The sequence below is a fragment of the Myxine glutinosa genome, chromosome 3 (assembly GCF_964187855.1).
Source record: "Myxine glutinosa chromosome 3, kmMyxGlut1.1, whole genome shotgun sequence".
Classification (NCBI taxonomy): Eukaryota; Metazoa; Chordata; class Myxini; order Myxiniformes; family Myxinidae; genus Myxine; species Myxine glutinosa.
The window spans coordinates 134,373,096-134,386,300 of NC_136263.1; the positions used below are offsets into that span (position 1 = coordinate 134,373,096).

Here is a 13,205-nt window from a genome sequence, read left to right on the forward strand (position 1 = left end):
ATTATTGAGAGATTAATAATGTCCGTGAGTGAGTTTTTATTCACAGCTAAAATTGTAATTGTGCTTGGAGCTTTTTTTTAATGCAGAGTACTAACAGAGACATGGACGTTGTTTGTATAATTATTAAGATGCTATAATCTTTACAAATATGAAATGCCAATGAAACTGCATTTGAATTATAAGAATACGTGCATTGGGACGGGAGATAAAGAATGGAGCATGCAGTGACCTATGACCTAGATGTGGATGTCAGTGTTTGGAGATTCAATGCCTGGAGTTTGGAGATTGCAGACTCAGCTCTTGCCTCCAACCAAGAACCTTTTATCTGAGACAAGGTCCAGATGACTCCATGCCCCCCACCTCTTCTCCTCGCTGAAACTTGCAGATAAGAATTATGGATATACAAACATGTGTCTTTTGGCGCCGGGCTGGCGGCTATTTCAATGACCTTTTATTTACTTAACTGCCCTGGCACGGACTTCAAAGAACTACAGAAAGTATGAAGAGAGCTGTACCCTTGAATAGGGGAAGAAACTCATTCGATGTCTTGCGTGCTGTATATTCAATGAAGTATTTTGTTCTAAATGAATTGAGTTTGTTCCAGCAAGTTTGATTAAATAATTCACAAGAAAGTGATAGTCTGTCTCTCAGTTATAATAATAGAGTAGAGATTTAAATTATACAACAGAGTTGCGAGTCACGTCAAGGCTGCGAGCAAGTCTTTGTTTTGTTTTTATATATTGGTCTTTGTTTTTCAAGTGTTTGTCGAGGGTGAAGGTCGTCAAAACAAGTCTTTGTTTTTATATATTGGTCGCGAATGAGTTGAGGTTTCCCGTGAAAGGGATTGTTTGCAACATCGTCATACATGCGAGTGCAATTAAACCTTCGTCTCAGGTTTTATCCCCAAGTGTGAGTCATCATTGGAGAAATCAGCGCCTCCATTACAGGCCTCTACGCCATTTTGTCTTCGAACAAGAAGTGGCTGTCCGCTTGGTGCATCTTGTTTTGCCATTGGGATTTCCATATCGACCTCATCATGTTGATTGCCGTTGGTTTACCTATCGGCTCAATTCCCATATCGACCTCTCACCTCATAACTCCTCATCCACAGCCGCAGCGATATGTGCCTGTTGTTTTGCCGTTCTGCACGACCTCGACCTTCACCCCACGTGGAGCTTCATGCATGGACTTTGGGGAATGTTACATTCCACTCACGGTTGGCATATCGTGAGTTCATTGCTTTGAGAGCATTGGGGAATGATGGTCCCATCATATTGTTAAGAATGTTGGGGTAGAGGGATATATAGATTCAGGGAGATCTGTGTAGGTATCATGCTCCGGTTGACGTGATAGGGAATCTCGATGTAATAGGTTTTGTAGCCCGAATGTCGGATTAAGCTTGTGTCTTTGTCCCCGTCACAAGGGGGCGGGGCTTGTTAACTAGATTAGGGCATGAAGTAAAATTTCCTTGTACGTCGTTCCCTCTGTGATCTATCCATTGTCCCGTATGGCAACGCACATAGACACGTAGATTAGGAATCCATCCCCATTAGCGCACACACTAATTAATTCCCCTCTCACATTAAAACCTAACCGGAACCCAGATGACACACTTGGGCTGACAACCCCGACTTGGAAATCACACCTTGAACAGGCAGGCTGGGGCCACGCCCACCTTGCGAAGGATTGGTCGAAGGGTTGATGGGGAGATAGAGGCAGGGTGAGTAAAAAGCAGGCCGCCGATTGGCAGAGTAGGGAAGAGCTCGTGATTGGTCAAGGGAAGGGCAAGAAGCTTCCCTGGGATTGGTCAAGGGAGGGGCAAGAAGCTTCCCTGGGATTGGTCAAGGGAGGGGCAAGAAGCGACAGACTGATTGGCCACCGACCGATGGGATGAGGAAAAGAGCATGAGGCGCTCGGCCAATGGGAAAGGACAGACGCGATAAGAACATTCAAGTGGTGAAGAAGTGACGTGCTGATTGAAGGAGAAGGGCCGGTGACATCAGACGACGAGCCAGACCACGAACCGCGAGCCGACATTTTCTTCTTGTGGTCTTGGATGCGAAAGCAGATGGTCGTGACCAACATTTTTTTTTTTTTTTTTTTTTTTTTTGTATACTGAATCGAGGCTCGTGAAAGAGCTAACATTTATTTCACAAACAAATCAACCAGACAAACAAAATATATAAAAAGAGGGAGCGGAAGACAAGATGGGGAGAGAAGGGGAAGCACACAAACATAACATTTGAGAGCAGGGAGATGTGTGGGAGGGAGAGGGCTTGGGGGGAGGAGGCGTGGGAAGTGGGAGGGGGGGCTGGGAGAAGTATAAAACACAAGGACACCAAGGACTTCCAGGACAGAAGTTGGTATTTCAAAAAAGTGGATTTGGGGTGAAATTAGCGGGGGTAGAAAAACATACGCAGGGTGTCGGGGCCTGAGTCGTGGCTCTTCTCTCTTGCTTCTCGTTTTTGGACCTCCTTCTCTCGTGCCTTTCTTGCTTCTTCTGATTCTGGACACAATAGCCAATGGTCGCATTTTGGCTCACCAGCATCGACGTCCCCTTCCTCCTCTCGTTTCTGGATTCCTTTGTGCCCGGACGTCCTTCCTCTCGCCGGAGACGCTTTTCTTGGGTTCTCCTGCTGCCCTGACGCCTTCCTTCACCCTCGACTCTCTATCCCTTCGGATCCGAATATTGGGTGCAACTTACTGTGACCGTGCCGAATCCGGTAGGACATTGCACGGCCGTGGAGGCGGGTTGCACACCCGCTCGCTCGCTTGGCGTGAGAGGCCTTATCGAGACCTGGTGAACGGGGGCGCGTCGGGGCCTTGTTCCCATCAACTGGAGCCACGTCGGGCGACTGCGCTCGATCCCTGACGATCCCTGCCACTGCAGCTAGACAGAGCTAAGCCAGCACAAACACACACCTGACATGTTTCCTTTCGTAAATTCTCCCTTGTGCTTGTTTTAGAAGTCTGGTGTGTGGGATCCCAAATTAGATATTAGTTACATCGTCGCGTTTATCTTGTCCCTGCATTCCATTGTAAATAAACCCTTACGTTATTTTCCTATGAATGTTCTAAACCCATTTTGGTTTGAGTTATTAATTTCCACAGGGTTGAAGACTGCTCGATCCTCCATGTCAGGTAAAAGCTGCTCCTTCTTCTTCTCTTTCTTCCTCCTGCACATATAAAGTGATGTCCGTATTTGATAACGCCTCAAATAATGCTCGATTTGCAATCCGTGATTCCCCGGTATTCACTGAGGGGAATTACACGACAATATGTATTGTTCATTTGATGCAAGTGACATTTTCATTGTACTTCCTTTAATGGTGTTATTATTGTGTATGTGAGAGTTGTTAATACAATTACTTGTTTTGTTCTACAATTGCATTGGTGTGGTTTTACAATGGTTTATTAGAAAACGCAGAATAACAAATCTTTCTGCCGTGTACCCGCTCCAGACTTGGAGGTGCACCGTAACCGGGGTTTGGGGAGGTAATACATACCAATATATACAGACTTGGCATTTAATATGGAATATATTTTTTTTCTTGACTTGGGTTTACTTTCTTAACTCAGTATATCAATCTGGTGAGTTTCTTTTACACTTTGGTGATTTATTTGTTTAAAGAATCATGTCACTGATTGTCTGTCGCAGCAAGAAGTCAACAACAGGATTATATCACAGGTGGCATGACAAAATGTACGGACAGGTGCATTTGACGATTGGCTTCACAGTCGGGTGTACAAGGGTTGTTGCGTTCTGTATTAGTGGAAAACAACTGCTGCACGTCTCCAAAAGTTATTGCCGCTTCCTCTGGAGATGGTCCGTCAACTCGACAATGCTGTTTGTCATGGAGTGATGGCTTTACGAAATTACAGCATGAAAGAGCGTGCTATTGCTCGGCCGTATGGCATCACTCAAGGTCAGGTGTCAAAGATCCTGAAACAAAATGCTCAGAGGGGTGTCCCTACTCCAATACCGAGGCCAGGACGTCCCCGCAGAACCACAAGGAGGGATGATCGCCAGCTACACCGGTTAGTCCGCAATGGCCGTACCAAGTCAGCTAATCGGCTTAGGGCTGAGTGGCAGCAACTGACAAATGTGCCTGTATCCAGAAGGCGAGTCAACCAACGACTGGTTCAAGCAGGCTATCGTGCCAGGCGTCCCCTGAGAAAGCCACGCCTGACCAGACAACACTGCCAGCACCGATTGCAGTGGGCCAGAAAGCACCATCAATGGCAGCCAGGACACTGGAATCATGTGATCTTCAGTGACGAGTCTAGATTTCTGGTCTATCGTCAAGATGGCCGCGTCCGAGTGCGCAGACAAGTGCATGAAGCCAACAACAAATATTGTATAGTGCCAAGAGTCCAGCTGGAGGTGGTGGGGTGACCGTTTGGGCTGCTTTTCATGCAGGGGGCAAAACTGACCTGGTTGTTCTGAATGGAAACCTGAACCAGTTCAAGTACAGGGCCATTCTGGAAGAAACATTGCTTCCATTTGCTCATGCAGTCTTTCGAGGAAACTTTGTCCTCCAAGATGACAATGCACGGCCTCATCGTGCTCACATGATCCAACACTTTCTTGCTGACCGTGGTGTTGAGCATGTGGAGTGGCCTGCCATGTCCCCGGATATGAATCCGATAGAGAACTTGTGGGCAGAATTAACGCGTCAAATCGACCACTTGGACGAGCAGCCGACCTCTGTGCGTGAATTGCAGCAGGCTATTGTCACTGCATGGCAAGCGATTCCTGTCCAAACCTTGGCAAATCTCGTGAACAGCATGCCTCAACGTGTACGTGCTCTCCTGAATGCTCGTGGGGGTTACACAAAGTACTGAACTGTAATTTTACTGTCGGTAATCCCAGTCGTAATTTAACTTTTGCTTTTGTTAAAAAATTTTTTGGCTAATGTGCAAAATAAAGAGATACTTCTGGAAAACGTACAGAAGTTTAATACAGTACTGTCCATGAATTGAGTTCGATATCAGTTTACATCACTTTCAGGGATCAATTTATTTGTTTCGAAATGTCAAATGTGGTTTTTGTTTCTTTTAAAGGTCACATTAACAAAATCTAGAATAATTTCAACATAATTCCAATGAACTTTTGGTTCTAAGACATCTTGAAAAGTAAGTTCACCCCCACAAAAAAAATATTCCATATTAAATGCCAAGTCTGTATATATCTATATATTGTTGCGAATATGGAATTTGGCCTCCATATCCGCTTGTAAATATTCCCCTATTTTCCCCAATACTCCCCAACTATCCCCAATCCCCCATTCCCTAGTCCCATTGCATGTAAATAACAATCAGTAGAGCCGACCTTCCCCTTATTCCCCCATTAAATGTCGTGCCCAGGTCCACCGCACCACACGTAGACAACTTTCGGACATCTTCCTAGTTATTCTTATTCTATGTCAGTTAAGGCCTCGTCTCCATTAATTATGACTCTTCGTTGCACCAGAATGTGATTATATGGCATCAGTAGTGAGTTTAGGACCTTTCCCATACCTCCTTCCACCTTTCCCATACCTCCTTCCATCTTCTTCCCCAACAATTACAACAACAACAGAGGAGATGGCGGCGGAGCGGGGGAGGATGCGTCCTCACACCGGCTCGATTAGCGCCATTGACCACGCGCTCCACGGGGTTACCACGGAGGGGCTGGCTGTCAGCTCCTCCTCAAGGGCGGAGCCTGGTAACCCCCCGCACCCAATCAGAAGGGCGGACCGATTCCATCTGGGGCGGCGCTAGCGAGCCGAGGGCGTGTCACTCCCCGCCGGATATACGCGGCCCCGCGCCGGATGTGACGTGAGATGCGCCCCCAGCTGGAGAAAGAAGGACCTGCGAGCGCTGAAACAGATGCGCCTGAGTTTGGAGAGGCCTGAGAAAGAACGTCACCTCTGAGCGCTGCGACGAGACCTCCCCGCATCTCTGGACCGAACCGTGTACCCTGCTTTGAGCCAAGAGTGCACCTTGAGCCATCGATACCCGCTTTCCTGCCATCAACCCCCGTGTGAGTCAGCCGTTGTCCCGTTTGTCTGTCGTCTGTCCGGGAATAATATAAGATTGTGTCTAAGTGCTTGTCTTTCTATGTTGTACCTCTCGTCCCTGTAATCTGACCTTCCGCACGAATATAATCTCCTCCGGAGGTCTTGAGAACCGTATCCCTGGTGTCTGTCATTATAATTCAGCCGTGTGTCTTCTTTTTCCTTATTGAGCCAGCGTGGCGCGGCTTCGTCAACGTTCGAGTACAATCGGGTAATTTGTGCGGACACGACGGCCATTCCGCTCGGCCCACCTTAACATCAAAGTCGTGTCTGTAACAATATCTATATATATATATATATATATATATATATATGTATGTACCCCCCATTTTTTCTTATATCCGACACGGAAAAAATAAAAACCAACCGGAAACCAGGCATCCAGCACTATCGCTGATATAACACCCACTTGGTGAGTGCAGAGGCACAAAAGGTTCGTGAAGCCACGCCTCAAAGAGCAGTGATTGGCAGGGATTTGATTGGCACAAAACTGCTAAGATGAGACTCGCTGATGGGAGCTGAGACGGAGACATCGTGGGATGATGTCAGAGCCTCAAGTACAAAATAGGTGGAATGGCGGACATTTTTCTCTTCGCGCTTCTTCTCGTTCTGGACCCCATAGCGAACGGTCGCTATGGCTCTTACACAAGGAAGATTCATCACGAACGGTCATGTTCCGACATCTTAATGGTGATCGTGAGGCGGAAGAGCTGCGGACCGAGAACTGCGGTTTCCCAAGCAAGGACGATGAGTGGATGGGCGTTGCCTGCTCGCTGTGCTCTCGGCGAGGCAAGGAGTGAACGGATGCGCAGCAAGGCCTAGTTCGCACCAACGAGCGCATTTTTCCGCTAAGAACGTGAGGGGGTTTTGACGATTCCTGATGAGATTCAAGAGCCGATTCGAGCTAAGTGGCACAAACTACACATATTTATTTTTCAGTTATTTTATCCTTTATCTGTATTCGGGTCTGTGCAGGAGCGCTCCACTTAAGAATCATAGTTATCGTGCATTATTTTATGACCGGCGTTTTCTTTAATAAATCCGGTATTTTTTTGTACGTTTTAATTCCGTGTTGGTTCGAGTTGATTTATTGCAGGGTCGAGGACATCGGGTGGAGCCGTCTAGGTAAGTTCGTCATCCCCCTTTCCCTCTCGTCTACCGAAGGTCCGCCGTTGAATTGAACGCCTCTGAGTTATAGCTCATTTGGTCATCTGTGTCACCCTGCGGGGTTTTCACCAGAGGGTAGTCACACGACAATATATTCAGGGTGGTATGTAGGCAGTGGAGATGGTAAAGTGTATACAAAAACCAAATAATCCAAGATTGTTAGTTGGTAGTGGAGATGTTGAGGTACAAAGGTGTATATAAACAAATAAATCAATCAAAGTTTTGTGTTCGTAAAATGTTGCCTATATAAATAAATAATACTTCTCAAAAGCATATACAATCCTGTATTATTCTCTCCTGGAAAACTTGAAAAATAATTGATAAAATTGAGGAACACAATCGTGTGTCCCATGACTTTTGGTTCCAATCCTGAAATCATTTGATGTGCCTCATTCCCAGGCAGATGTTATTGCATTCATGTGCCCAGTGTGAAAGAAATGCTTGCTTCCAGTCATTTTCGAGTGTTGACTCCGGATGGACAGATGGGTCATACGGATGGATCGACAGACTGCACCCAAAATATAAACCTCCAGCCATGGCTGACACCTGGTGGGGGGCTCCTTTCGTATGATCTTGTAGACGATTATAATTTAATATCTAGTAATGAGAGCATAATATAATATTATATATTATATATCTAGTAATGAGAGCCATTTGATTGCAGCATCATGGCTCTGTGTAGTTCTGCAAAGGACCCATGGAATCTCTTCTGCACGCAGTCCTCTCTACAATATTTAGGACTATCTGAACCTGATGGCCATAGGTACACACTGGGATATCAGTTTGCTTCCACTTATACATATGATGGGCGGTCGTTGCATGTAGTGTTAGCAGTAGTTTATGACCACTCCACTGATATCTCTGTAGGTCAAATCCTTGGAAGAGGGTTGCACCCACCCACAAACTCCTTTGTGGGATCTTGAATTAGCTGGACATTTTGAACTGATGTCTTTTCCCATTGTTGCCACCACAACTCCTAATTGTAAGTATTGGCCATTGCGGGTCCCCTAATCCAAAGAGGCGTTCGTAACTTCAATCAAAGTCTTGGAGAGTTCAGTAGGTCTTCGTGGAATGGCAGGTCAGCATTGGATTGTATCTGAAGGTACACTCGGGACATAGTGCTTGCCTGCGAATGTCTGTGAGTACCTTGTCAGTCAGCACAGGGAGCCAAGGTAAGGGCTAAAAAAGGATGATACTACAGGGGAAAAGATTGAAGATTGCCATCTGATAACTCTCAGCCATGATCTCTCTTGGACAAGCCACATTTGGAAGTTGACCTTAAAAGTTTCAAAGGACGCACACGGTCCACCAGCAACCACTCCTAGTGAACCTGCCTAAATGCACAACCGCTGCTCATTAGTTATACTAGGGCATTGCCCGTACTATATCTATATCTAAAATTATATCCCCCCCCCTCTATTTACATGAAATGGTTTGGTCCAAAGCGAACGGCTTGCGAGTACGGTGACAACCCCCCCCCTCTATTTACATGCAATGGTTTGGTCCAAAGCGAACGGCTTCCGGAGTTTGGTAAAGAAATCGCCATCGCGTGCACAAACGCGCAGGAAAGCGAATGAATCGCAAATTCGGTTTTATTAGTTTTAAAACATAGTTTAACGCCAACATAGTTTGCAAACGTGAAATAAATGAATACGCTCTCAAATGTGCCATCCGAGGCAGAGTGTGTCCTCCACGTTCGGCACACGCGATCGTTCGCTGCTCTCTGATTGGTTGAATCGTTTTTTGGACATAGCTCGGTAAGTAATTGTCCGATTAATATGAAACCTTGAAAAGGCACATCCTCGGGTCCCCAGCAATATACCTGGCAAGTTAAAAGTATATCCGACCCGTGGTTGTCGAGAAACAGCGGTCACAGACAAACAGACGTACAAACGTACAGACGTACAGACGTACAGACGTACAAACGTACAAACGTACAGAGATTACTGGAATTATAGATAGATTAATGATATATTTTCCATGACCTGATCTAACATGTTATGCCATGCATGATCTGGTCTAACATGTTATAATGTCATGTATGGTCTGATCATTTCAATGAGCTGATCTAACACGTTATAATGTCATGCATGGACTGATCCTTTCAATGAACTGATCTAACATGTTATATTATCATGCATGTTCTGATCCTTTCAATGAGCTGATCTAACATGTTATAATATCATGCATGTTCTGATCCTTTCAATGAGCTGATCTAACATGTTGTAATGTCATGCATGTTCTGATCCTTGCAATGAGCTGATCTAACATGTTATAATATCATGCATGTTCTGATCCTTTCAATGACCTGATCCAACATGTTATAATATCATGCATGTTCTGATCCTTTCAATGACCTGATCTAACATGTTATAATATCATGCATGTTCTGATCCTTTCAATGACCGGATCTAACATGTTATAATATCATGCATGTTCTCATTGTTCTGATCCTTTCAATGACCTGATCCAACATGTTATAATATCATGCATGTTCTGATCCTTTCAATGACCGGATCTAACATGTTATAATATCATGCATGTTCTGATCCTTTCAATGAGCTGATCTAACATGTTATAATATCATGCATGTTCTGATCCTTTCAATGACCGGATCTAACCTGTTATAATATCATGCATGTTCTGATCCTTTCAATGACCTGATCCAACATGTTATAATATCATGCATGTTCTGATCCTTTCAATGAGCTGATCTAACACGTTATAATGTCATGCATGTTGTGATCCTTGCAATGAGCTGATCTAACATGTAATAATATCATGCATGTTCTGATCCTTGCAATGAGCTGATCTAACATGTTATAATATCATGCATGGTCTGATCCTTTCATTCACCTGATCTATCATGTTATAATCTCATGCATGTTCGATCCTTTCAATGAGCTGATCAAACATGTTATAATATCATGCACGGTCTGATCATTTCAATGACCTGATCTAACATGTTACCGTATATTGTCATGCATGTTCTGATCCTTTCAATGAGCTGATCTAACATGTTATAATATTATGCATGGACTGATCCTTTCAATGAACTGATCTAACATGTTATAATATCATGCATGTTCTGATCCTTTCAATGACCGGATCTAACATGTTATAATATAATGCATGTTCTAATCCTTTCAATGACCTGATCCAACATGTTATAATATCATGCATGTTCTGATCCTTTCAATGACCTGATCTAACATGTTATAATATCATGCATGTTCTGATCCTTTCAATGACCGGATCTAACATGTTATAATATCATGCATGTTCTGATCCTTTCAATGACCTGATCCAACATGTTATAATATCATACATGTTCTGATCCTTTTAATGAGCTGATCTAACATGTTATAATATCATGCATGTTCTGATCCTTTCAATGACCTGATCCAACATGTTATAATATCATGCATGTTCTGATCCTTTCAATGACCTGATCTAACATGTTATAATATCATGCATGTTCTGATCCTTTCAATGACCGGATCTAACATGTTATAATATCATGCATGTTCTGATCCTTTCAATGACCTGATCCAACATGTTATAATATCATGCATGTTCTGATCCTTTCAATGACCGGATCTAACATGTTATAATATCATGCATGTTCTGATCCTTTCAATGACCGGATCTAACATGTTATAATATCATGCATGTTCTGATCCTATCAATGAGCTGATCCAACATGTTATAATATCATGCATGTTCTGATCCTTTCAATGAGCTGATCTAACATGTTATAATATCATGCATGTTCTTATCCTTTCAATGACCTGATCCAACATGTTATAATATCATGCATGTTCTTATCCTTTCAATGACCTGATCCAACATGTTATAATATCATGCATGTTCTGATCCTTTCAATGACCTGATCCAACATGTTATAATATCATGCATGTTCTGATCCTTTCAATGACCGGATCTAACATGTTATAATATCATGCATGTTCTGATCCTTTCAATGACCTGATCCAACATGTTATAATATCATGCATGTTCTGATCCTTTCAATGAGCTGATCTAACATGTTATAATATCATGCATGTTCTGATCCTTGCAATGACCTGATCCAACATGTTATAATATCATGCATGTTCTGATCCTTTCAATGACCTGATCTAACATGTTATAATATCATGCATGTTCTGATCCTTTCAATGACCGGATCTAACATGTTATAATATCATGCATGTTCTGATCCTTTCAATGACCGGATCTAACATGTTATAATATCATGCATGTTCTGAGCCTTTCAATGACCGGATCGAACATGTTATAATATCATGCATGTTCTGATCCTTTCAATGACCTGATCCAACATGTTATAATATCATGCATGTTCTGATCCTTTCAATGAGCTGATCTAACATGTTATAATACCATGCATGTTCTGATCCTTTCAATGAGCTTATCTAACATATTGTAATAGTAATAATAATAATTGGCAATAATAAAAAGTGTAATAACATGACTCCCCATGCCACTCCCATAATGAGTAGTTGTACTAGTATAATAAATAGTTAGTAATTTTCAATGAAATATAATAAAATACGAAACTGCCAATCTTTATATGTTCCGCTGCACCAAACGAATCCGTCGCCTTCGGTCGGGGGCTTTAAGCCGGCTGTACTCGCCTACTTGCACTTGCTTATTACACGCGGTATCGAATCCACGAGGATCCTTCCAAAGATGGTGTTACATTTATTTATTTCGGTTGTACCGACACCTGGCAAACGACACGCCTCGAAGCAGAATTTGTTGGACCTTGGCCATGGGCGCACCTGTATAATGAGCGCACCTGTGACCTGTATAATATGTAGTCCACGTATTCAAATCGCGCGGCAATTGTACGAGAATTATGTGCATTGAAATGACGATCATAACGATGATAATTTTAAATAGCAATAATGGAAAGTTTGTTACAAACGTACCGTGGCTGTAGATGTTTCCGGTTTCGTTGTGCACGTACAAGAGGCTGCGGACACAGGTGATCACAGAAGCGGGGCTCCTGTAGCCCGTCAGCACGAAGGGGTTAAACTGCAGGTGACCCGGAGCCGAGGAGTGCTGCAGGAGTTTGGAGGACATGATGCCGGGCGTGACCTGCTGGACACCTGGACACCGTGATGATGATCGGTGTGTGTGAGGATCGGTGTGTGTGTGTGTGTGTGTGTGTGTGTGTGTGTGTTTGTGTGTGTGTGTGTGTGTGTGTGTGTGTGTGTGTGTGTGTGTGTGTGTGTGTGTGTGTGTGTGTGTGTGTGTGTGTGTGTGTGTGAGAACAGACGAGTAGGTGGTGAATGTTGATGAAACGAGGGATGAATTAAATAGACAGCCCGACCGGTGGATGGACCGGTGGTGGAGGAAGAAATGAGAAAACGGTGCGATATATGAAATCAATTGCATCGGTATGGGGTAAAATAAAGGAAAGAGACAAGCAAATAATGGAACATACGAAAGGTAAGAAGGTAAGAGGGAGGGGACGAATTAACCGCAGAAAGGGAAAGCGAAAGAATGACGCGGGACATCAGGTATAACTGTATGGAGCGACGCCCCCTCGTGAGCAAAAGGTGTATTTTGAATATCTCATCGAGTACAGTACACTCAAACAAAGAGAGAGAATAATAATTGTTACCACGTTGGGATGCTTTACAAATGCACCGGTCAATTCAAAATCACAAACTGCTTTCTACCATTATTCGGACAAGCAAAACGATTATGTATATATTATATATACATATACATACATATGTACACACATATACACTACTGGGGTCTGCTTACACGTTGTAACCAGTAAGGAACCGTGCTTCGTACGTAGGTACATAATAAATAGAAGCTTTATGATTATAGTCAAGCATCACCGACCCGCTGTTAGATATCTATTTAGATTTATTTATTTATTTTTCTTGCAAATGCGTTTACGGTTTTTATGTAAATTTTCATTGAGATTTTTATTTCGCA

General features: G+C 43.5%; 1 protein-coding gene across 4 annotated transcripts in view; it reads right to left on the minus strand.

The window, feature by feature from the left end:
- Positions 1 to 12,749, minus strand: part of PAQR4 (progestin and adipoQ receptor family member 4) — a 66,286-nt gene extending 53,537 nt beyond the window's left edge. The window contains exon 1 of one of the 4 annotated variants that reach the window (XM_068110083.2): positions 12,179 to 12,749. In XM_068110083.2, coding sequence (XP_067966184.2) covers positions 12,179 to 12,647 — 469 coding nt within the window. In that variant the 5' untranslated portion in view covers positions 12,648 to 12,749. The remainder of the gene's footprint in view (positions 1 to 12,178) is intronic. The other 3 variants (XM_078774585.1, XM_068110082.2, XM_068110084.2) reach the window with 3 other exon arrangements.
- Between the last annotated feature and the right edge of the window lie 456 nt (positions 12,750 to 13,205).